General features: G+C 42.7%; 1 protein-coding gene across 3 annotated transcripts in view; it reads left to right on the top strand.

Moving 5' to 3' along the window:
- The window catches only part of LOC129776939 (lachesin-like), a 242,462-nt gene that overhangs the window by 151,778 nt on the left and 67,290 nt on the right, over positions 1-23,394 (top strand). For all 3 annotated transcript variants that reach the window (XM_055782896.1, XM_055782894.1, XM_055782895.1), the window contains exon 7: positions 22,209-22,359. In XM_055782896.1, the coding sequence (XP_055638871.1) occupies positions 22,209-22,359 (151 nt within the window). The remainder of the gene's footprint in view (positions 1-22,208; positions 22,360-23,394) is intronic.

The following is a 23,394-nucleotide window of genomic DNA, read 5'->3' as shown; positions in this document are numbered from 1 at the left end:
TAGGTAGGTATTCACGTAGGAGAAGAAAATAAAACAATATATTTAAAATATATATTTAGCAAAAGCTGTCCCCTTTGTATAGTCCTACGTCACTCCGGTTATGTCCCCGACATTACCCACCCGTCTTTTTGTACATGTATGGGTATCAATGTTGTCAATTGCATTTTAGTTATGCGAGTGTCAGCATGGAATTGTACATATATGGGTATCAATGTTGTCAATTGTATATGTGTGCGTGAGTGCAACCTGCACGCGTAGTAGCTGCTTCTGCTGCGCTGAATATGTGGCAATAGTAATAACGGAACTATTAATTGAAATTTACAGTCTTGTCACCACTGCTGTCACGCATTGTGTTCTATTAGTCAAATCCAGTGTTTGGATTTCGATCAATATCGAATGATACACAATGTATCATGAAAGTAACCTCTAACGAATATATAATCAAACATGAGTGGATCGTTCAGATACTTGAATGAATGACAGTAATCACTTGTGTTACACTAAATCTATCTATCTATATATATAAAAATGGAGTGATGTCTGTCAGTCTGTCTGATTCTTATAGACTCGGAAACTACTGAACCGATCGACATGAAAATTGGTATGTAGGGGTTTTTGGGGCCGGGGAAGGTTTTCGTGATATTTTGAGACCCCTCCCCCCTCTCTAAGGGGGGGCTGCCATACAAATGAAACACAAATTTCTGCATTACTCGGAAATTAACCAAGCAAACGAAACCAAAGTTGGCATGTGAAAGTTTTAGGGTGCAATAAATGTTTCTATGATGGTTAGACAGTCCTTCCCCCACTCAAAGGGGGGGGGGCTGCCATACAAATGAAACACAAATTTCTGCATTACTCGAGAATTAATCAAGCAAATGAAACCAAATTTGGCATGTGGAGGTTTTAGGATGCAATAAATGTTTCTATGGTGATAAGATACTCCTTCCCCCTCTCTTAGAGGGGGCTGCCATACAAATGAAACACAATTTTTTGCATTACTCGGAAATTAATCAATCAAACGAAACCAAAGTTGGCATGTGAAAGTTTTAGGGTACAATAAATGTTTCTATGATGGTTAGATACCCCTCCCCCCTCTCTTAGGGGTGGCTGCCATACAAATAAAACACAAATTTCTGCATTACTCGAGAATTAATCAAGTAAATGGGCGGGACGAAGTTTGCCGGGTTAGCTAGTGATTAAACAATTGTTTGTGTCATTTATCGAACATGATTTAGAATTATCGTGATGGTTTGATCATTTTTGTTCATTATGATTACATTTGAAGACATTTATTCGTGCCATGCAGAGATATTTGAAAAAAATCTTCTGGCATCCCTCACATACAAGCTATTTCTCTCGTGAGAATGTTTACGGCCGAAAACGAGCAAATTGCTCCGATCGAGGGTATGCCATACTGCCCGATGGTAAGCTGATGCGGAAAATATCAAATTGAGAAGGAAATGAATCTTTTCTTACCATTTTATTCATCTGAGATATTCACTGGGAACTCGACTCAATAAATATGACCCACAGTTATCGCCTCTGAATTGGTTTCAAGCAACAAAAATCTTATAGAAATGATGTAGAAAATAACATCGAAAATTGTTTCCAAAGAAAATTATTTTTCTTATTTTTTTAAAGCATGTTACAAATGTAAAACTTGCATAGTAGGATTCTATCATTGGCTAGCACAATTGCCTATATCCATTGCATTTCTATTCTTGCTAGTTTACGAGAAAATCAGGCGGGTCAAATTGCCCGGTAGGCGCGTTTTAAGCCAGCGCTACACGATGCTACGAACACCCTCGAATGCTAGACGCTCGATGAATCGACGCATCGTGTAGTCGATTGACGAGCTACGAACCACCAATGTCGAGTGTCGAATATTCGCGTTGGAAGGTAATCCGTTCGTTGTGGATTACCTTCCAACGCGAGTGACACGAGTCAAAGGATTTTTGTCATTCGTTGATTCGACACTCGATGACATTCGATACACCGCTACACGATTCGTCCGAATCTATCTTTGACAGATTGGTTTGTTCATAAGTTTTAGGTGAAGGAACTGTGAAATTGATTCTCAAAGTTCTAAATATTCGGCGAAATATTGCATTCTTATAACGTTGATTTGAAGCATTTTTAATTTACAGCCCGTTATCAGTACAATTGCTACGGCAGCGATTTGAGTACTCGCATCGTCATTCAGTTTCCTAACGTTTTTGATGGTAGATAAAAACAATAAACATTCGATCCAAATACTCGCCGATTGTTTGGGCCGATTGCTTTGAATCGAACATTCACTTTACCGTGTAGCAGCACATTCGTCACAACATTTGACGATTCATCGAGTCAAATGTTTGAGTCCAACATTCGAGTGAAACGTTGGACGAATCGTGTAGCGCCCGCATTAGACACATATCCTCTATGTGTATGTTAGAGGAAAAGAAGAAAATAAACTTTCTGCACCGAAACCGTTCATAACGGCATTGGATTGTTGGTTCGTGTGTCATGAAGTGCGAGTTATCTCGTTCTCTTTTGTGTCGTGATTTGTAGCATGTAACAACAAAAGAATGCCACTGGGGGAAATGATTTCTGTAAGATCGTATTAGAACGAACAAAAGCGATTTTTTCAGTGAATGGATCAATTGGCAAACACTGGTCAAATCATTTCATTTTATACCCATACTCAATATTGCAAAAAATACATACCATTTATGGCGGCGATCTTTTGGAATTTATGGAGTTATGGAGTATGGAGTATGTTTTGTGTTCTCCAAAACGGCTTCAGCTATTTTATAGCGACGGCCAAATTGAATTTTCCAAGATCATGGAATACGCAGTTTTATAATGACAGTAGAGTTAAAGGTGTCTGCCAAATTTCGGATCAATCAGTCAACACACTGAGAGAAATAATTAGTAAATATAACGAATTTTTTGGTGAATACTATCAATCTATAGTAATTTTCGACCGTACTAATAAACACATATGTCAAGCAGAACCATGATTCGGAAGCCCAATATCGGCTACATTTTCTCGCCGAAAATGCACGTATCAGAATTATATCCTTATTATACCTCCGTATTGCCTTATGGGAACAATGAAAATGGTTAATACGCGCTTTTCTCACCAGTTTTCAGATATGACAATATCCAAGCTTACTAATGTTATCGAGTAAAATATACTAATCTCTGGTAGGGATGCGGGTTTGTTGACAATATGTACAAAAAATTTGTACATTCTACTAATTTTGCATTACCAAATGTATTTGGTAGTTTTCGACCGAGGATTTTTCTAAGTGCAGGAACGGGGTCAATTTTCTATTAATGTGGGACAACCCTACAAACATTCAAACATACATACAAACAGGTCAAGCTGAATGAAACCATTTAAAAAGTAATTAGTGATTTGGGGACTGCAGCTATCTTGGATTTGGATTTTTCATTTCTGTTATGTTCTACTAGTCAAGCCTTTCAGTTGATACCCATATTGAAGCGGTTCTGAGAAAATATGTAATCCGCCATTGTGTAGCAGCCGCCATCTTGGATTTTCAAGATCATGGAATACGCAGTTTTATAATGACACCAGAGATAAAGATATGTTCCAAATTCCAGATCAATCGGTCAACTGGAAGGGGGTTAAATTTCTAATAATGTGGTACAGCGCTACAGACAAAGTTACAAAGTTCCCAAGTTACAAAGTCACAAACATACAAACGGGTCAAGCTAGATGAAACCGTTTTATAAATAAGTGCAAATCATAATTATTTTACGTTTACCGAGAGAAAATTCGTTTTTTTTAATGATTCGATTATCCGGAGTGAAAAAAAAATCAATACTCCGGATAATCGAGTCCGACCTGTACTGCGTTTTGGGTCGCATAACGTATACAACCACTTTTGGACGTAATACGAATTAATTTAATGATTGACATTTATGTACTTTATTTTATTCGTTTATTAGTCTTGAACACTACCTCAGTTAGAACTTTGGCTGTTTGTTGAACTTGTTGTAATTCATAATGGTTATGGAAATCATTTCATTAATGCAATTTAGATTTTCCGCGGAATAATTATGAAACTAATACCACATTAAACAATATTCCGCGAAATCCTCACTTACCCTTTTCATAAATCAATCAATTACACGTCTATTACAATCACGCGAATCAATGTACAAATCGACTTCAATAAAAGGATTTCCCTATTACAACAAAAACGAAAAGCGGAAAAGCCGCTCACAGCCTCCCAAGCAAATCTAGCCCCACATAGACCCTCTTCAATGCAAAAGCAAAACATACGTTTGCTCTCAGCGTTGAAAATTGAAATTGAATTTAAATAAATCCAAAATCCACATTGTCCACCTCTGCTCTGAACTTCGACCGCCCTTCTGACCTACCCGGAGGAGTGTGTCTCTCACGTAGCCACCACCATGATGTTGACTTTCTCCACCGTTTTGCTGATAGCTTTTCGTCGCCGCTTGATTAGCGTATGCATTTTCAGATCGAATTCAAATGCCAACGCACTGCAAAATCCAATCAGTACCATTGCATGTTCTGCAGCTACTGCTGGAGTCGTGCTAGACGTATAGATGACCAGAAATCGTTTTCGAGAAGCAAAAAAAATACACACACAGCGGTCAACATGTTTGAACGATCAGCCGAACGAACACCGATTGGCACTGAAAAAAAATCACTCAAATGGATAAAAATGTATCCAGTTCGGGAAGACAGGGATCCAGGAAAAAAAACACCGTTTGTAGTCTTTCCGGAACACTTAGAAGCACTCGACACTGGTTCAATGTTCGGCTAATAAGTGAGTCCTTTTCACCTCTTTTTATGCTGCCTATGGTAGTCGATGCTTTGGGCACGGGATGAGAGGATGTTGGAGTATTTTTTTTCTGTATCCTGTCCAATGCTATAACTGTGCACCAGCGAGTAGCGTTTTTCACACAGCGGAATTGTGGCTTTAGCATTTTGATCGTAGCATTTCAAGGGACGTTCCAACCAACATTTGCATTTCACCGTGTGCCCCGAGAGAAGAAGTTTTCTCGCTGCCAACGGGGAAAATAGGGAGGATCACAAAATTCATGTTCACGTGGAGGTAAGAAACATATCCACAGGTTTTGAATCGAAATTCCAGTTCAGTCAGAGATATAGAGGTTCACCAGTCGGAAAAATAGTTTATCCATTGATGTTCATGTTGATGTTGATCTCGAATCTAATTTGAATATGCTCACATAAAAATTACAAAAAAATGCAAATGACAATTTAAATGACACATCTGATTAGTTGGGATTAGTTCATAACAAGGGATTATCAATAAAGACAATACAGTCTCTCCAATCAACAGTTATGTATCAGTGCGATAAATGGTGACCAAATACTAAACATAATGTTCAGTTGCATTCTAGAGACATCAACATTCACTGTTTCGAATGATCCATAATGAACTTGTTGGTAATAATGGTGTATTGCTCTGAGCTCATGTGATGTAAACTCCACGGACTTTTGAGGGCTTTCCAGAAATTGATCGGTACAAGTTTCTCAAATGAACCGTATCAAAAAGTCTTCCACCTGATTTTCAACAAACTACTGGAGCTGGCTTTAATACTAACCCCATGAGCAGGAATTATAGGTGGAGCAGATGGTAGTGTTTGCGACCGTAGTGTGGGTGATAGCATGCGCTGCAATAGCTACTTCTCGAATCGTGACGTCAATATTTATGTATACATTCAATACTTTGAATATTATTTTAGAATGCATCGGAATTTTTGTAATAGATTATGTTCTTCTTACAAGTAAATTTGATGAACGTCCTTTTACGTTTGGTATGATGCCTAGACTACCAAAATATCATTGTATTTTACATTTCCCTCTGAAATTATTGCACATCTCATGTTTACGTAGTTCTCGAACCGCGAAAGTTAATTCACCTCTAGTATCTGAAATGACGATTTTCCCAGGCTTCTCAGTTTAAAAGTACGTTTTAGGGAAACATATTCCGGTCTGCACAATGACAAGCGAGTACAAAAGTACTCAACACCAAAAAATACCCCCGACTTGCATGTATTTGCAAAGCGGATTCGCCCAGACTCGTTAATTTTCAAGTCCGTGTTAGGGAAACACTGCTCAGTGGGGAAAAAAACACTAACTTGCATGTTTTGACAAAGCGGATTCCCCCAGGCACAATGATTTTGAAGTCCGTGTTAGGGAAGCACAGCTCGGTGGGAACAAAAATATCCCCGACTTGCATATACATTTGCAAAGCGGATGTCCACAGGTACAACGGTTTTAGTGTCTGTGTTGGGGAAACCGTAAATCGGGCCAATGAAGACATGGCAGTTAGGGCGTTTAGATAACGCTTGGCATTTTACAGTTATAGCATTTGGGATGTGAAGGTATTGATAACAAAAAATAAAAAAAAAAATTTCATCTAATGAAAAATAACATTTTATTAATTGTGATAGACGCGGAGAAATGTTTCCTGTCAATTGATGCAAACATCTTTCCGATCTAATGTATAGCATATCAAACAAATCTTAGAGAATTTTCGATTCGATTGGTATGCAAATCATGAGAATTCGTTCACAATGAAAAAAGTTATTATCTTTAGCTTTATTTCATAAAAACGATACCTGTTCTCTGATTTTGCACCCTTGCTGAAAAACGTAGTTCTACGTCAAAAATTGTACAATTAAGCAACATTTCATTGAGAATGTTATCATTCCAGAGGTCTGAGAAAACGACTGTTCTCTGGACCTTTTTACCCCCTCAATGATAAAAATAAGTAACAATACGATTGTCATCTATCAGTCTAAACAATCAGTTACAAGATTTCATGAGCAATGGATCATGGATCATAACATCGTGAAACCGTGAGTTTTGTTATTTCCCTATACAATCCATATTGAATGCAAATAATGACGACAGCATATTTTGTTTACCAATACAAGTATACTTTGCCAACTGCTCCACCTCATATGTACCTCATTGACTAGGGGGGGCGTCGCTGATTGATGATCAGTTGCACCCCAATAGGAAGTATCCCGTGTCGGCCACACATACATAGTACTGGAGACTGCAACATCCCAATTATGAGAATCTTTGTAATACTAACCTCGAGCCAACCGCGAGTAATCGGCTACATATTACTAACATAGTCGTAAGACAAAAATTGTCAAAATATTGAACTCCCGGCCCTTCAGGCTAACGCCATATGTACTTTAATAAAATATATATTTTAGAAAAAAATATATATATATGTACCTCATTGATTCTAACCCGTTTTGATAAAGCGAGGCTGTTATGCGTAATCAAATGCAGGTGTCTTAGAAATTAGTACACGCTTGCCTTCCTTCGTTTAATCTGCATTGGCTAGCAGAGTTCCAAAAATCTCTACATTCCATGGAAAAAGACCACAAAGCTGGAGACCTTTTCTGATGGATTCTTTAACAATCGTGGAATCCAAGAGTAGTCTAGTAAACGCGTACATTTTTACTATCCATCAAATACTCCCTAAAGTAACATGGTTCAAGTTTGCTGCTTCTGCTGCCCAAATTCAACAAATATTGCGTTGGAGAATAAGTTCGTAGCGTTGTTTTTCATTGGAAAAAAAAACAATAATTATATCAATAAGTTAATCAGTTATATATTCTTCGCAGTTCATTTCTGGCAATTCACGACTGGTTTGGAAACCGTTCTCCTTCAAAAGTGATTTGAGACGTTCTTCATTGAATTAGAAGCGGCGTGTTATCGACATCAAAGTCGCCATTTTTAACCTTTGCAAACCATTTCCGTGCTGTAGACCTTCTCCATACATGTCGCAAATGTCCCTGGCTGCTTCGGCAGCATTTTGAACTCGATAAAAAGCAAAGAATTTCCGCGAGATGTCGTTGTAAGCGCGTAGTTCTAGTTGTATTCATTGTATCGAGTCATACTATGCCAATAAAATTTGTGCAGTTTGTGGACCCGATACAGTTTCCATTTCCACCGCACAACGATGGTTTCAACGTTTTCGTTCTGGTGTAGAGGTCGTCGAAGATGCGGCACGCTCCGGAAGGCCTGTCGTCGAAAATTGCGACAAAATCGCTGAATTAGCCGAGAAAGACCGGCATAGTAGCAGCCGTAGCATCGGCCAAGAGCTGGGGATAAGTCATCAAACCGTTATTAATCATTTGAAGAAGCATGGATTCACAAAGAAGCTCGATGTATGGGTGCCACACACGTTGACGCAAAAAAACATCTTTGACCGTATCGACGCATGTGAATCGCTGCTGAATCGCAATAAAATCGACCCGTTTCTGAAGCGGATGGTGACTGGCGATGAAAAGTGGGTCACTTACGACAACGTGAAGCGCAAACGGTCGTGGTCGAAGCCCGCTGAAGCGGCTCAGACGGTGGCCAAGCCCTCATTAACGGCCAGGAAGGTTCTGCTGTGTGTTTGGTGGGATTGTCAAGGAATAATCTATTATGAGCTGCTTCCCTATGGCCAAACGCTCAATTCGGACCGGTACTGCCAACAACTGGACCGCTTGAAGGTAGCACTCATGAAGAAGAGGCCATCTTTGATAAACAGAGGCCGCATTGTCTTCCATCAGGACAACGCCAGGCCACACACTTCTTTGGTGACGCGCCAGAAGCTCCGGGAGCTCGGATGGGAGGTTCTTTTGCATCCGCCGTATAGTCCGGACCTTGCACCAAGTGACTACCACCTGTTTTTGTCCATGGCGAACGAGCTAGGTAATCAGAAGTTAGCCACAAAAGAGGCCTGTGAAAATTGGCTATCCGAGTTTTTTGCCAATAAGGAAGCGAGCTTCTATAACAGGGGTATTATGAAGTTGGCATCTCGTTGGGAACAAGTCATCGAACAAAACGGCGCATATTTGACTTAAAACAGATGATTGTAACTAATTTTATGAACAAATGAAAATTCAAAAAAAATACCACAGGACTTTTTTGACAGTCTAATAATTCAAAAATACAATTAACTAAGTTTGCCGGTAAGCTGAAGATCTGGCAGGGAATCTGCAGCTGTGGTTGGAAAACTCAGATTTTCATCGCAACCGACAATATGGTCTGACGGCTACACATCGATGGATGCACTTTATTACCGTTCATTAGATCGCACCAGAGTCCTGTCAAGTTTTGGCCGGATTTGGCGAGTTGCCAGCTAGCAGTCAGAACGCCCAACAGTGGTAAAATAAATAGATGCCAAAAACGACTGGAATATCATAAAATGTAACACAAAGTGGTTTTTCTTGGCGACAATGCGCCGTCACACCAGGGAAATGGTTGAGCTACTCAATTGAGATACACAACCACATGTGAATTATTCACAACACATGACTTCTTCCGATTGCCATTTATTTTCATCGATGGGATACACACTCGCTGAGTAGCGCTTCTAGTATTATGACTGGCTTGGCTCAAAAAAATATTTTTTTTGGGGAGGCTATCTTGAATTGCCCCACAGATGGGAAAAAGAACAGCTTCCAACGACCATTACATTGAATAAAATATTTCAAACCATTCTAGAACAATAAACGCGAATTTTGTAGTTTACTAAAATCCGGTTTCATATTTATGCACCTGGTAAATACGATTGGGTTACGCTACGGGGCATTAGAATAACAATGAAAAAATATTCAGCTATGCTTCCGGTTGGCCGAATCCGGGCCTTGCTGGGTGCTGGCTGGCTGGCCTTTGTTCCGAAATGGCAAGATGCAAAATTTGACCAGAATGACACGGAACAATTACGTTGCTACATGAAAGACAAAAGAGCTTCATATGGGTTTCTCTCGTCCATGCAAATCATGTCACACGGCTTTACTTCCATCCCGAGGGAAGAATGTTGGAAGTGAGAATTGAACTCGTGATCTTTTTTTTTTTTTTTATTAATCCGTTTATTTTTACAGGCTCAGTTACATAAGTTTAATGGAGCCAAACTCTTAACTATATTTCAACTAGCATATATCAACATGTTGTTTCCTTAATTCTATGGTTAATGAAATAGGAAACCGATTACTCGCGGTCGACTCGAGTTTAGAAGGGTGACACATTTTCATTAGGAAAAGGATGGGATGTAAGGAGATGTGTGTTTACACTCGCACTCACATTCACATTCACATTCTCATTCACACTGAGACTTCACACTCAATTCTTAAAACTATCCTTACATCTAATATGTATTTACAATATAACTTATTCTAATGTTAGTAGGAAGGGAACCGATAGCTCGCGAAGGACGAAAAGGAGGGGAAAAGGATGTATAAACAATCACACTCGAAGATCGATAGCTTTAAGGAAAACATATATTTGGGACATGTAATCAAGGTCTAACCGAGCCAACACATCTCTCACCGGCACATTGGACTGCTTTCCTCCAGCCCGAAGGGAGTTTTCTAAATTCGATCTGGCGACAAGATACAACTCGCACGACCAAACAACGTGTTCGATATCGTGGTAACCATGGCCACAACCGCAGAGATTGCTGTCGGCAAGATTAAAACGAAAAAGCAGCGCGTCTAACGAACAGTGATTGGACATGAGTCGGGAGAAGGTGCGAATAAAGTCCCGACTCAATTCCAGACTTTTGAACCACGGATTGAGGCTAACCTTAGGGATAATTGAGTGGAGCCACCGGCCCAATTCATCTTCGTTCCATTTGCGTTGCCAGTTAACGATGGTATTTTTACGAACTAAAGAATAAAATTCATTGAAGGCGATTTGACGCTGATAAATTTCGCCTTCAATTGCACCTACCTTTGCTAATGAGTCAGCCCTCTCATTACCCGGAATTGAGCAATGTGAAGGGACCCAGACAAAGGTAATGACATAACAGCGTCTGGATAAAGCACTCAAAATTTCTCGTATTCTCTCAAGGAAGTACGGCGAGTGCTTTTCCGGCCTCACTGAACGGATAGCTTCGACAGAGCTAAGACTATCCGTTACAATGTGATAGTGTTCAACAGGTCGTGAGGCGACGCTGTCCAGCGCCCAGTGTATTGCTGCCAATTCAGCAGTATACACTGAGCAAGGATACTGAAGACTGTGTGAGGTGCTAAAAAATTTGTTGAACACTCCAAATCCTGTGGACTCATTCATAGAGGACCCATCAGTAAAGTACATATTATCACAATTGACACGCCCATACTTTGCTTCGAAAATCGTAGGAACGATCCCCGATCGATGATAATCTGGAATTCCATGGATATTCTGCATCATGGACAGATCAAAATGCACAGAGGAATTGATGTAGTCAGGAAAACAAACACGGTTGGGAATATACGAAGAAGGATCAACCTGCATGGAGACGAATTCATGATATGAGCTCATGAATCCTGAATGAAAATTTAGCTCGATCAGCTGCTCAAAATTTCCGATCACCAATGGGTTCATAACCTTACACCGAATGAAGAACCGAAGAGATAATAAATTGAAGCGATCTTTTAGTGGGAGTGCGCCTGCCAAAACCTCGAGACTCATGGTATGCGTTGAGGGCATACATCCCAACGCAATACGGAGACAAAGATACTGAATTCGCTCGAGTTTAATGAGGTGTGTTTTGGCAGCTGATTGAAAACAGAAACTGCCATACTCCATCACTGAGAGAATAGTTGTTCGATACAACATTATAAGATCTTCGGGATGGGCTCCCCACCAGGTGCCGGTAATTGTACGGAGAAAGTTTATTCTTTGTTGGCATTTTTTACTCAGATACCTAATATGGGCCCCCCAAGTACATTTGGAGTCGAACCAGACCCCAAGATACTTGAATGACATAGCATGAGTGATCGGTTTACCCAAAAGTTGAAGCTTTGGTTTTGCTGGTCTATGCTTCCTAGAAAAAACCACCATCTCTGTTTTCTCCGTGGAGAATTCGATCCCTAGCCCAATGGCCCAGGTTGAAAAATTGTTCAAAGTATCTTGTAAGGGTCCTTGCAGTTCGGATTCGTTTGATCCTACGACAGACACCACTCCATCATCTGCAAGTTGTCTTAGGTTGCAATTTTGTGTAAGGCAATTGTCGATGTCGCTTACATAGAAGTTGTACAAAAGGGGGCTTAAACATGAGCCCTGGGGGAGTCCCATGTAGGAGACCCGACTTACTGTCGAATCCCCGTGAGAAAAATTCAAATGTTTCTCACAAAGCAAGTTATATAACATATTATTCAATAGAGGCGGCAGACCCCGAGAGTGTAATTTGTCTGACAGGACCTCTATTGAAACAGAATCAAAGGCCCCCTTTATGTCCAAGAATACTGAAGCCATTTGTTTTTTTTCGGCGTAAGCCAATTGAATTTCTGAAGAAAGCAACGCAAGACAATCATTCGTCCCCTTGCCCCTGCGGAACCCATATTGTGTATCTGAGAGTAGGCCATTCGTTTCAACCCATCGATCAAGGCGAAACAAGATCATTTTCTCCAACAATTTCCGTATACAAGACAGCATTGCTATTGGGCGGTACGAATTGAAGTCGGACGCGGGTTTTCCGGGTTTTTGAATAGCTATAACTCGTACTTGTCTCCAATCATCTGGAACAATATTATGCTCCAGAAACCGATTGAATAAGTTCAACAAGCGATGTTTCGCCACATCAGGGAGATTTTTCAGCAAGTTGAACTTAATTCTATCCGATCCCGGAGCAGAATTGTTACATGAAAGGAGAGCAAGAGAGAATTCTACCATCGAAAACTCGGAATCAAGATCGCACCTATCTTGTGGTATATCTCGAACAAATTTTTGCACAGGAGCTGAATCAGGACAAACCTTTCGTGCAAAATTAAAGATCCATCGATGTGAATATTCCTCGCTTTCATTGGATGAAGAGCGATTTCTCATGTTTCGAGCCACTTTCCATAATTTTTTCATTGACGTTTCTCGTGACAAACCTCCCACGAAATTTCGCCAATAAGCACGTTTTTTCCCTTTGATCAAATTTTTGAACTGATTCTCAAGGGCTAAATACGTTTGAAAATTTTCAGGAGTACCACGTTTCCGAAAAGCTTTAAATGCATTCGATTTTTCTACATAAAGCTTGGAACATTGGCTATCCCACCATAGATTGGGAGGCCTTCGGAAAATGGTGGAACCTGGATTGGGTTTCGTTTGAGCGCGAACTGCGCTGTCATAGATCAAACGAGAAAGGAAGTTATACTCCTCCAATGGAGGTAAACCATCTCTGGAATTGATGGCTAGAGTAATCGCGTCCGCATATTTTTTCCAGTCAATGTGTCTTGTGAGGTCATATGCCATGTTTATAGATTCAGAAGAATTCGACCCAATGGTGATGGAAATTTTGATTGGCAAGTGATCACTACCGTTGGGGTCCTGGATTACATCCCACTTGCAATCTAACGATAGTGAATTCGAGCAAAGCGAGAGGTCAAGAGCACTTGGGTTAGCAGGAGGTTTAGGTACACGTGTTGTTTCCCCAGTGTTCAAAACGGTCATATTGAAGCTGTTACAAAGGTCATATATCAACAATGAACGATTGTCGTCGTACTGTTCCCCCCAGGCAGTTCCGTGAGAGTTGAAGTCTCCCAAGATCAATCGTGGCTCAGGAAGGAGTGAGCACATGTCATCAAGTTGTTTGCGGCTAACCGCTCTCGGAGGCCAATACAAGCTGACAATACAGAGGTCTTTGCCTCTGATGTTTGCATGACAAGCAACAGCTTCAATCCCTCCAATAGGTGGAAGGTCAATTCGAAAAAATGAGTGGCACTTATTGATCCCCAATAGCACCCCTCCGTATCTGTCATCACGGTCCAAGCGTATAATATTGAAATCATGGAAAGAGAGATCATCTCGCGAAGAAAGCCAAGTTTCGGACAGAGCAAAAACATCACAATTGAACTTATGAATTAAAAATTTGAATGTATCCAATTTAGGGATAAGACTACGACAATTCCACTGTAAAACAGTGATATCTCCGACCTCTCTATTTGAATTAGACATCAAGAGAGATAATCATTGAAAGGAGGGGCCATGTTTGCATCAATTGTTGCAAAATTGTCTTTAATACTGGAAGCATTGAAATGACAATGGTTCTGATGGAGTCGGAAACATTAAAACACTTGAAGATTTGATCCAAAAGGTCAGACAACTTTATAAATCCCGATTGGGAAGTTGAGCTGGACGGAAAAATAGGGACAGTTGGGGTTTTTGATGTCCCCTCGAGTGCTGGGTCGTTCGAAGGTGAACTATTCCCACGGAAGCCAGGAGGAACCTGATTTTGCTTGTCCGCTGCACTCGTTTTTTTAGGCAAGCTAACAGGGGATATCACCGGAGGGACTTGTGATTGAATTTTGGGAGTGGTCACATTTTTGCGCCGGGGATTCCCTTGGGAAATAAACGGTGTACCCCCGTGAGCTGTGTCCGCTTCCATTTCGTCAACTGGCAACGTGGAAAAGATATTGTGTGAGGAGATTGGATGTTGTTGTTGGGCCTGTGGAGAAGCACCCTTTAAAATTTCCGCAAAAGTGCGTTTCGAGCGTTCCTTTAAAGAGCGCTTCTGTTTCTCCCAGCGACTCTTGTAATTTTCACAAGCTGAGAGCTCATGTGGGGTCCCCCCGCAATATGGACACTTATGCTCAGTCGCACTGCAGGATTTGCCCACATGTTGCTCTCCGCAAGTGGCACAGCGCTCCTTGTTGGCGCAGTAGTCTGCTGTGTGACCAACTGACTTGCATTTGTTGCAAGTCATGGGCTTTGGCACGAAGAGACGCAGCGGAAGCCTCAATTTGTCCACCATAACGTAGTCAGGGAGGGCGGAACCAGCAAAAGTTACTCGAAACGAGTCGGACGGCGTGAATTTTGTTTTTCCCTCTTCCTGGGACACTTTTCCTAATTGATGGCAGTCCAAAATTTTAACTTTCGTCAAAGGGAGCTTTTTAAATCTGCCATCTCCCTCTTTTATTAATGCGCTCGTCAGACCCGTTTCTGTGATCACCCCCGAAATTTCTACGTTATGGCAGGGCACATAGACGCGATATTCTAGTACGAACCTATTGTCGACAACAATCTCGTTAGCTTGCTTCCGATCAGCCACGACAACACGCAGTTTGTTCGGTCGAACCTTTCTAATTTCGACCACGGAGGAATAATTTTTTGTCAGATCTTTCATGATCTGAATGACGTTGAGCGATTTCCCGTTGGGTTTTGGCCGGAAGAAAACAACCCATGGGCCAGATCCAGATGCATCTTCTGGATAGACCTTGACACGCGGAGAGGTGACAACTGAGGGGGAGGACGAGGTCGATTGTTGAGCGGAAGCGGGAACAGTTGGGCTGGGAGGCAAGTTCGGGAGATAATCGGAAGCGGGAGCGGGAGATTGAGGGGGCGAAGTGGAAAAGTTTGCCAATTTTCTTGAAGGGGGCTTGTTGAGGTTGATTAACTCTTCCTCTGAAAAGACATCGTCTGAGGGGGGAACGCGTTTAAGCGACTTCCCAGTAGTTAGTGAGGAGGAAACATCAGATTCAATGTCCATATCAAGAGGATCGCACTCTGCCATTATGGCAGATATACAATTATACTTTTTCTTTTTTTTTTTTAAATCCTTAACCTAATATATATATAAACTAAAATACTTGAAGCGCACGGTGCGGATGATTTGTAACGGTGCTCCAATCGAACCACGTGATGATCGCTTGGCACAACAGCAATGGTGTATCGCACCACAATACGATGACGAGGAACGGCACACGCTCACAGCGCCCGCAGTGGAGGACTTCTCCCTCCCGCTGGTTGTGATTACTTATCACTTCACTCTCGCAATAAAGAAAACACCGTTAGAGCGACACAATCACTTCAGCGAAACCGATAACGGTATTGTTCCAACACAATAACGGACACGAACAACTTTGCGTCCGGCGGCTTCGGACTGCGCGAGCTGACTGAACTCGTGATCTTTAAGCGTGCACAGATCGAAATTCTCGCTCGGCTGCTAGAAAAGTATTCAGACAATCAATCTAATTTTCGATGAGCCGTGAAATGTTGGAATTTTCGTCTCTCCCTTTTCACCGAAAATTCTTTTTCAGAGAGAAAGTAATATGGGAAAATCTCCCCCACTGAAGTTCAACGAGAATGCTTTTTCGTCCGTCATTTAGTACTGAGTTGGTAGTTGGACAGCGTCTGAATTGTAAAAATCTCATGATCACTTTACGATGAAAAACGATGTCACCGCATGTTTCCATGCAATGTTTTCAACTGTACTGAAGAAATGAAAAACCATTATCGGCATCAAGAAGTCAATGAAAACGAAACCACTTTTCGGCAATCATAACTCACCGAAAAATAAAAATCGGCTTTGCGTTTCTCGCAAAAATCGAAATGATGGTATAACATTCTCTCGCCTCCTATATTCTCAACTATTTTTCTCTGGGGGCGAAAATGGATGTTTCAAATCGGCGAGCATTTCAATCTCTGTTAGCATTGAATTGAACTGCACTAATATGACCCCTTAGTGAAAGCTTCGGAGGCCCTGAAAAGCGCCAACGGATTCATTCTTGTTCTCACGAGAACAAGTTGACCCCATATGTCGGAAGGGAATGGCGGGGTAGCAAGTAAAATCAGGCATTGGTCTCAAATGTTCTTATCTCACGCCTCCACGAAGATCATATGACGACAATTTTAGATCGGACGTGAACTGGAAACACACACCTGGTCTTGGCTCCGAGAACGGGTGTCGAAAGTGGCTAAGTGAGGGGGTGCGAGCGAGTCAGAGCGCTATATCACTCCCGGGGAAGGCCTCCCGGTCAATGGAAGTTTAGGGGTGCGTCTGATCTCCATGTTAGGGGCAGCGTCCCGAAAAGGTTCCTGTGGCAAAGTGAGACTCCAATATACCTTGCCGCCCCGCTGTCTCCCGGGCAAAGGAGATACACCCAGAAAATGGAGCTAAGGTCAAGACGAATACTACGAATGCCATCACCCGAGGAGGGTCCCCAAACTGGAGCTGGTCCAGGAACGGGCGTAAGAGCGAGCGGCCAGCGGCTGGAGGACGAAGTGCAAGAGCGGGCTACCATCCGGGTTCAACCCGAAGAGCTACCGCCACACGATAACAGCAGCCATCGACATCACCCACGAAACGCTGCGCCTACGAGGCGTTTTGCGACTGTCAGACGACAGTCCTCCACGCTTGTGGGTACCACAAGGGATCATGTGGACACATGATATGAATAAATTAGTGATCCGTGCCTATTACATCTGCATTGCTTTGGAGACGGAAATAAGCGGTCGCCCTCGGATACTCACAATGTTCGAGGAAGCGTATCCAGAGTTCGTCGGGCGGCTTGATCAGAATGCTCTACGACTCGCGATGAACGCGAGTCGTAGAGCGATTATACGCTACAACATGCTCTCCCCAACGGACATCGACGAGATCAAGCAGCAGGCGCAGAGGGAACTAAGCTCCAGAACAAACAGAGCAAGCGATGTGCGGAAAGGAAGTTCTTTAAGGCTGAGCAATTCATTCGCGAGTGAGACACGCGAATCTGTAGCACAAGTGGAGGCCACAGTACAACAACCCCCTGAGCCGGAAGACCCACAGCCAGACCAACAACTGCTACGCGATTTGGTCTTCTACTACGACAAGGCGATCTCACAGTTCCGCGACACAGACCCTTTGTCGCGCCTCAGGATCCCGAAGTTGCAGCATTCCCGCAGGCTGACAAGTGCAGTAAAGCTCATGAACGAGCACGTTCTTCCGCTGCACTTGGTTGATGCTGAGAACATGGAAAAGCTGCAACTGAAAGTGTACTGTGCTGCTATGGCGACCGCCAAAAGTTTAGGATACCGTGTAAGTTCAAGAGGCGGACTGCTCCAACATCTCCCTGAAAGGCGTGAGCCTCCATGGCGAAGGAGATTGGAGCAACGGATCCTAAACAAGCGCGCCGCAATTGGAAGACTGATGGCGTACAAAAGAGGCAGCAGATCGGCGAAATTATGTCGCCAAGTTGCTGTGATCGTGCGGCCTACTGAACTACGCCAGCTGGGAGCTCAACAGCTGACGGAAAAACTCGACACACTGGTACAGCAATTGAGCGTCCTAACAAAACGGCTGAAGCGTTACTCTGATTCTGCAGAGCGCCGGCAACAAAATCGGATGTTCAGAGATAACGAAAAAGCGTTCTACGACAACATTAGCGACGAGAAGCCCGACTACCGCGAAGGTTTGCCAGATATTAGCGATGTGACGAACTTCTGGACTGGTATTTGGGAGACCCCAGTACAATATCGAGAATGTGGTTGAGGAGGAGAGTTGTGGTGAAATTGGAGAAATGCCAACTATCATCGTCGGAGAGAATGATGTCCGCAAAGCCTCGCGGTATCTGAGGAACTGGGCAGCACCGGGCCCCGATGGTGTTCAGAACTTATGGCACAAGAAGCTGACCGTCGCACATCAAAAGATAGCTGAGTGCTTCAACAAGGTGCTACGTGACCCACACAACCTTCCTGAATTCGCCACCCGTGGCATCCTCTTCCAGAAAGACAGCAACACATCGAATCCATCAAAGTACAGACCGATAACGTGCCCATCGATTCTGTACAAAATACTGAGCAGCATCATTACCGCCAAAGTTTCTGCTCACTGCGAACAACACCACATCATCGCAGAAGAGCAGAATGGATGCAGGAAAAATACGCATGGATGCAAAGACCAGGCCATCATCGACGCAGCCATAGTCGGCCAGGCGGTATATAACCAGCGGAACCTAAGTATGGCCTACATCGATTACAGGAAGGCTTATGACTCCATACCTCACTCGTTTCTCGTCCGGGTATTGGAGCTCTACAAAATTGATCCCGTTGTCGTTAGGTTCCTGCAGCATGCGATGAGGCAGTGGAGCACGTCTCTGATGGGGAAAATGTGTTGCAGTCTAGAACGCTGCAGATAAAAAGGGGGATATTCCAAGGCGACTCTTTCAGCCCGCTTTGGTTTTGTCTGGCACTGAACCCCCTCAGTAGGACGCTCAATAGAAACGGTCATGGCTATAAAATAAGGTATGGCGACGGCGCCCACGAAGAAGTGACCCATACCTTTTACATGGACGATCTCAAGATCTACGCTGATTCACGTCAGCGTCTAGGTGTAGCTATCCGGGTTGTCGAAGAAATAAGCAGGGACATCTGTATGGAGTTCGGCCTCGACAAGTGTCGCTGTGTCCATCTGCTGAAAGGACAACTCACCGAATCCGGAGGTTACGAGGTCTATGACGGCGAGTTTATTGAAGACTTGGTTCGTGGCGAATCCTACAAATACCTTGGATTCTGACAGCCCACCGGGATTCGCCACTCCGACATCAAGACGGAGCTGCGAGATAAGTTCTCGAGTCGAGTGAACTGTGTCCTGAGGACTTTCCTCAATGCGGGGATTAAGGTACGCGTGATCAACACATTCGCGGTTCCCCTGCTGACCTACAGTTTTGGTATAGTCAAATGGAGCAAAACTGACCTAGAGGACCTTGAGAGGAGGATGAGGAAAGCATTCAAAGAGGCCGGAATGCACCATCCTCAATCGGCACTGGAGAGAGTTTACTACCACGAAGGGGGACTTGGAATCGTCGACATTTCTGCACTGTGTGTTGCCCAGGTACGACAACTGCGCGAGTACTTCGCAGAACGCGCCAACCAAAACGCGCAATACCGGGCTGTCTGCGCCGCTGACAGAGGATACAGCGCTCTGCACTTGGCGAAAGCGGAGTACCAACTAAACTGCAATCTGCAGACAGTGGAGGAGAAGATTGCAGCTTGGAAGCAGAAGGCAGTGCATGGTGCCCACCCCCATCAACTGGACCGGCCACACGTCGACAAGGCCGCATCAAATTTGTGGCTAACGCGTGGTAAGCTCTCTTCAGTAGTAGGAGCCGACATGATAGCCATCCAGGACAGGATAATACCGACGAGAAACTGCAGGCGTTACGTCTGGCATCTAGACGTTGATGACATTTGCCGGATGTGCCATCAACCAGGTGAAAACATAAAGCACATTATGAGAGCCTGTCCCGTTTTGGCCAACGCTGCCTACACCGAGCGTCACAACAGCGTGGCCCGTATTGTTCATCGACAACTGGCGCTCCAATGTGGTCTACTGAAAGACAACGTACCAAACTACCGGTACCTGCCTGCACCTGTCCTGGAAAATGACCGTTTCAAGCTGTACTGGGATCGCACTGTTCTGACCGACCTCTCGATCCACCACAACCGCCCAGATATAATGGTTTACGACAAGAGTGACTGCAAAGTCACCATCATCGATGTCGCTATTCCACTGAACCAAAGTCTGGAGGAGACCCACGGTCGCAAAATTTGCAAATACTGCCCATTGGTCGTGGAGCTCAAGGAACTGTGGGGGCTAAGGTAGATCCTAAGAATTGTTCCAGTCGTTCTCTCTGGAACTGGAACTTCTAGAAGCGTTGAAGGTGTTGAATATGGAGAAGGAACTGGCCGGCATCCAAAAATCGGTCATCCTTAGCACCTGCGCTATTGTCCGACAATTCCTCGGTCAGGACCTAAAGCACGAGCATGCAGATACGTGCATTCCGCAGAGCCTAGTCCCCCTTTGACATTCAAAAGCCCGGAGGCAGGTGATAATTCCGGCTAGGTTCGCCTAGTTAAGAAGTGAGACAAGTCCGCCAAAAAAAATTTATATATGACAACGCGTAAGCGAGTGGTACCATCTCTCGTAGAAAAATTAATTTGCAGAGTTCACATCCAATATTAAAAGAAAAACATTGTTCGAATTCTATTTCTAGTTACTTTGAAACGATGTGATATACACCCACATGTGATATACAGTTCCATATGAATATAATTTCAACACTAGAGAATAATTAATCTAATTAACCACACACAGTTGAGTCAATGCCAAACACTGTGCATCCCTACAAACGATTTGTATCGAATGCGACCGGCGAGGTTCATGGTATCAACAGTCGAGTCACGCTGGGCGATAAAACATATTTTAAATTCACATGACGCCCAGCTCATGAGAGGGAGCTGCTGGCTGTTGCTACCAGTCGGTCCTTTCCACCTTCCACCCGTTGGAATAAGTGTACACAAAATTGAACATAATCGTTTCGTGTTGTACCGCATATTCTCATTCGCCGGGGTGTAGTGTAGTATTGTCACCCAGGTGAGCATGCAATGGTACACAACCCAATGCTTCCCCAGCACTGGTACGACTGAATTTTGAAGAGCAGCTGCGGAAATGAGAATCGTCGGCCAGAGTTGATACCGTGGGGCAAGGATAAATACTATCTGAGTAGATTCTGCAGTGTTTATTCAGTGTTACATTTGGGCAGGTAAAATTCAATCTGATATATGCGATTTCACGTTCGAATGTATTAATGGATTAGGTGATAAGCAAAAGGCCAACAGTTACAAAACAGTTCCACTGCTTAAAAACCTTATAGGCGAAGCTCTCATTTTGATAGATTTCTTGCATTTTGTCTTCATTCTTTAGCGTACCCTCCAGCTATTCATAACAACCTACAGGAGTAATGTATCATTTCGAAGATCATTCACAGCACGAAGAATCGCAATGAAGATCTACGGGCATTATTATTCAAAGCAATTTTTACAACGCCCAATCGTACACTCCCCATGTCTCGTTGGTGAAATATTCTTCACATTTTTCTGCACTCCCCCAGGCGAAGCGGGGAAAAGTCAAGTTCAACGAATAGCTTGATGACACACTCTCGCATCCTCCCGGCAGACTCGCAGTCTCGGAAGTAATAAAATACGTGAATTGCATTAAAAATGCATTTCGCTACAATAAACGTTACAACGGTTCGAAGCTATTTTGTGGGACTCCACTCTTTGCCTTCGTGTTCGCCTAGTTATCGACACCAAAACGGCAAGGTAGACACATATCGGCTTTAATTTTTTGAGCAAACTTCAGTTGTTTGCTAACACCGTGTTGAAATTTTGATTAAACCAGCAAACTGTGCTGCGTTCCGACAAAACACAACAATACGTCTGCAGTGAAATCAGAAACAGCCGGCACCGCAAGATCTGGACGGTCGGATCCAGCATATGAATTGTTGATCCACACTCCCACACTCCGCACTCCCGAGGAAATAAATGTGATGCATTTGATAAACGTGACTTAATTTGGATTGTAATCATTCACACTCGCCCAGCTGGATTGAAAGCTATAGCCATGCAGCATTACATGCACTATATGTCTAACTCATGTCTCTGTTGTTTTCATCAGTTCCCCCGATGCTCTGGATCCCGCATCAATTGGTAGGAGTTCCTATCAATTTCAACGTTACCTTGGAGTGTTTCACCGAAGCGCACCCGACGTCCCTCAACTACTGGACACGAGAGGATGGCCACATGATTCACGACTCCAGGAAGTACAGGTAAATATGGCAGCGTTTCGCTAGAGTGGCTCGTTTCATTATTTGCCATAAACATTATTACGAACGGAAGTACACTCATCGCTCTCGAATAGGAGTGTATGTTTATAATCGGCAAATACTGGAGCAGTTCTTTATGTATTTAGTGATAAGAAAAACACTCTATTGATGATTCATTATATTATACTGTTATGGTTTTGGTTCGCTTTCCATAAGGTGGTTTTTCATAACCATCTCCCAAATTTCAATAAATGTTATGAATCGGAATTTTGTCATATGGACTTCTAAATCGGTTTCACCAATTTTCTTTCAGAAGTAGGATTACGTCTTTCTAAAATATATGGCGGGGACCCAATTGAAAAATGTCTAATTTTAAGCACTATATACTCTGTAATTTTTTTTTTGTTGGGGATTTGCACAATTTTTTGAACCAATCGATTTAAACTTTCCCTAAGAATCTACATTGTTGGGCACAAACAAAATTCCCCAAATTTAAATCAAAGTGTTCCAAAATTAAAAGTTCTGATCTGATTGAATTTGTATGAATTTGTATCAGAATAATTGATTCCTTATACGGCTTTTCGCTTTGCGGCCAAATAATAATAAAAATAAAATAAAAATAAACAAATTAAACAATCAAAATAAAAATAATGTGCGTATGAAAAAAATTAAACTTATCTGACGCCACTGCACGCTCAGCTCATCCATGTTGATGATTCCTTTGATTATAACACTACGACGAAAAATAGATCTGTATACACGCGTCAGACAGAGAGCACAATAACACAAACTGTATATAATCGCGTCTAAAATTGTATATAATCGAATCATATATAATCGAGTCCGACCTGTATTTAGTAGACCATTTTTCCATTTTTCAGTGTCGTTGATTTATTTGTTAGAAAAAACAAAAACATGTCTTTCGTTCATAAATGGGTTCTTTTAGGGTTGGACATAAAAAATCCACTTTACGGTTTATTAGAAAAAAATATAAAAACAAATGATTAATAGACAGTATGAATCCCTCGGTCTCGATAA

This window comes from Toxorhynchites rutilus, chromosome 3, assembly GCF_029784135.1.
Source record: "Toxorhynchites rutilus septentrionalis strain SRP chromosome 3, ASM2978413v1, whole genome shotgun sequence".
NCBI classification, from domain to species: domain Eukaryota; kingdom Metazoa; phylum Arthropoda; class Insecta; order Diptera; family Culicidae; genus Toxorhynchites; species Toxorhynchites rutilus.
This window is presented reverse-complemented; position numbering and strand designations above follow the sequence as displayed.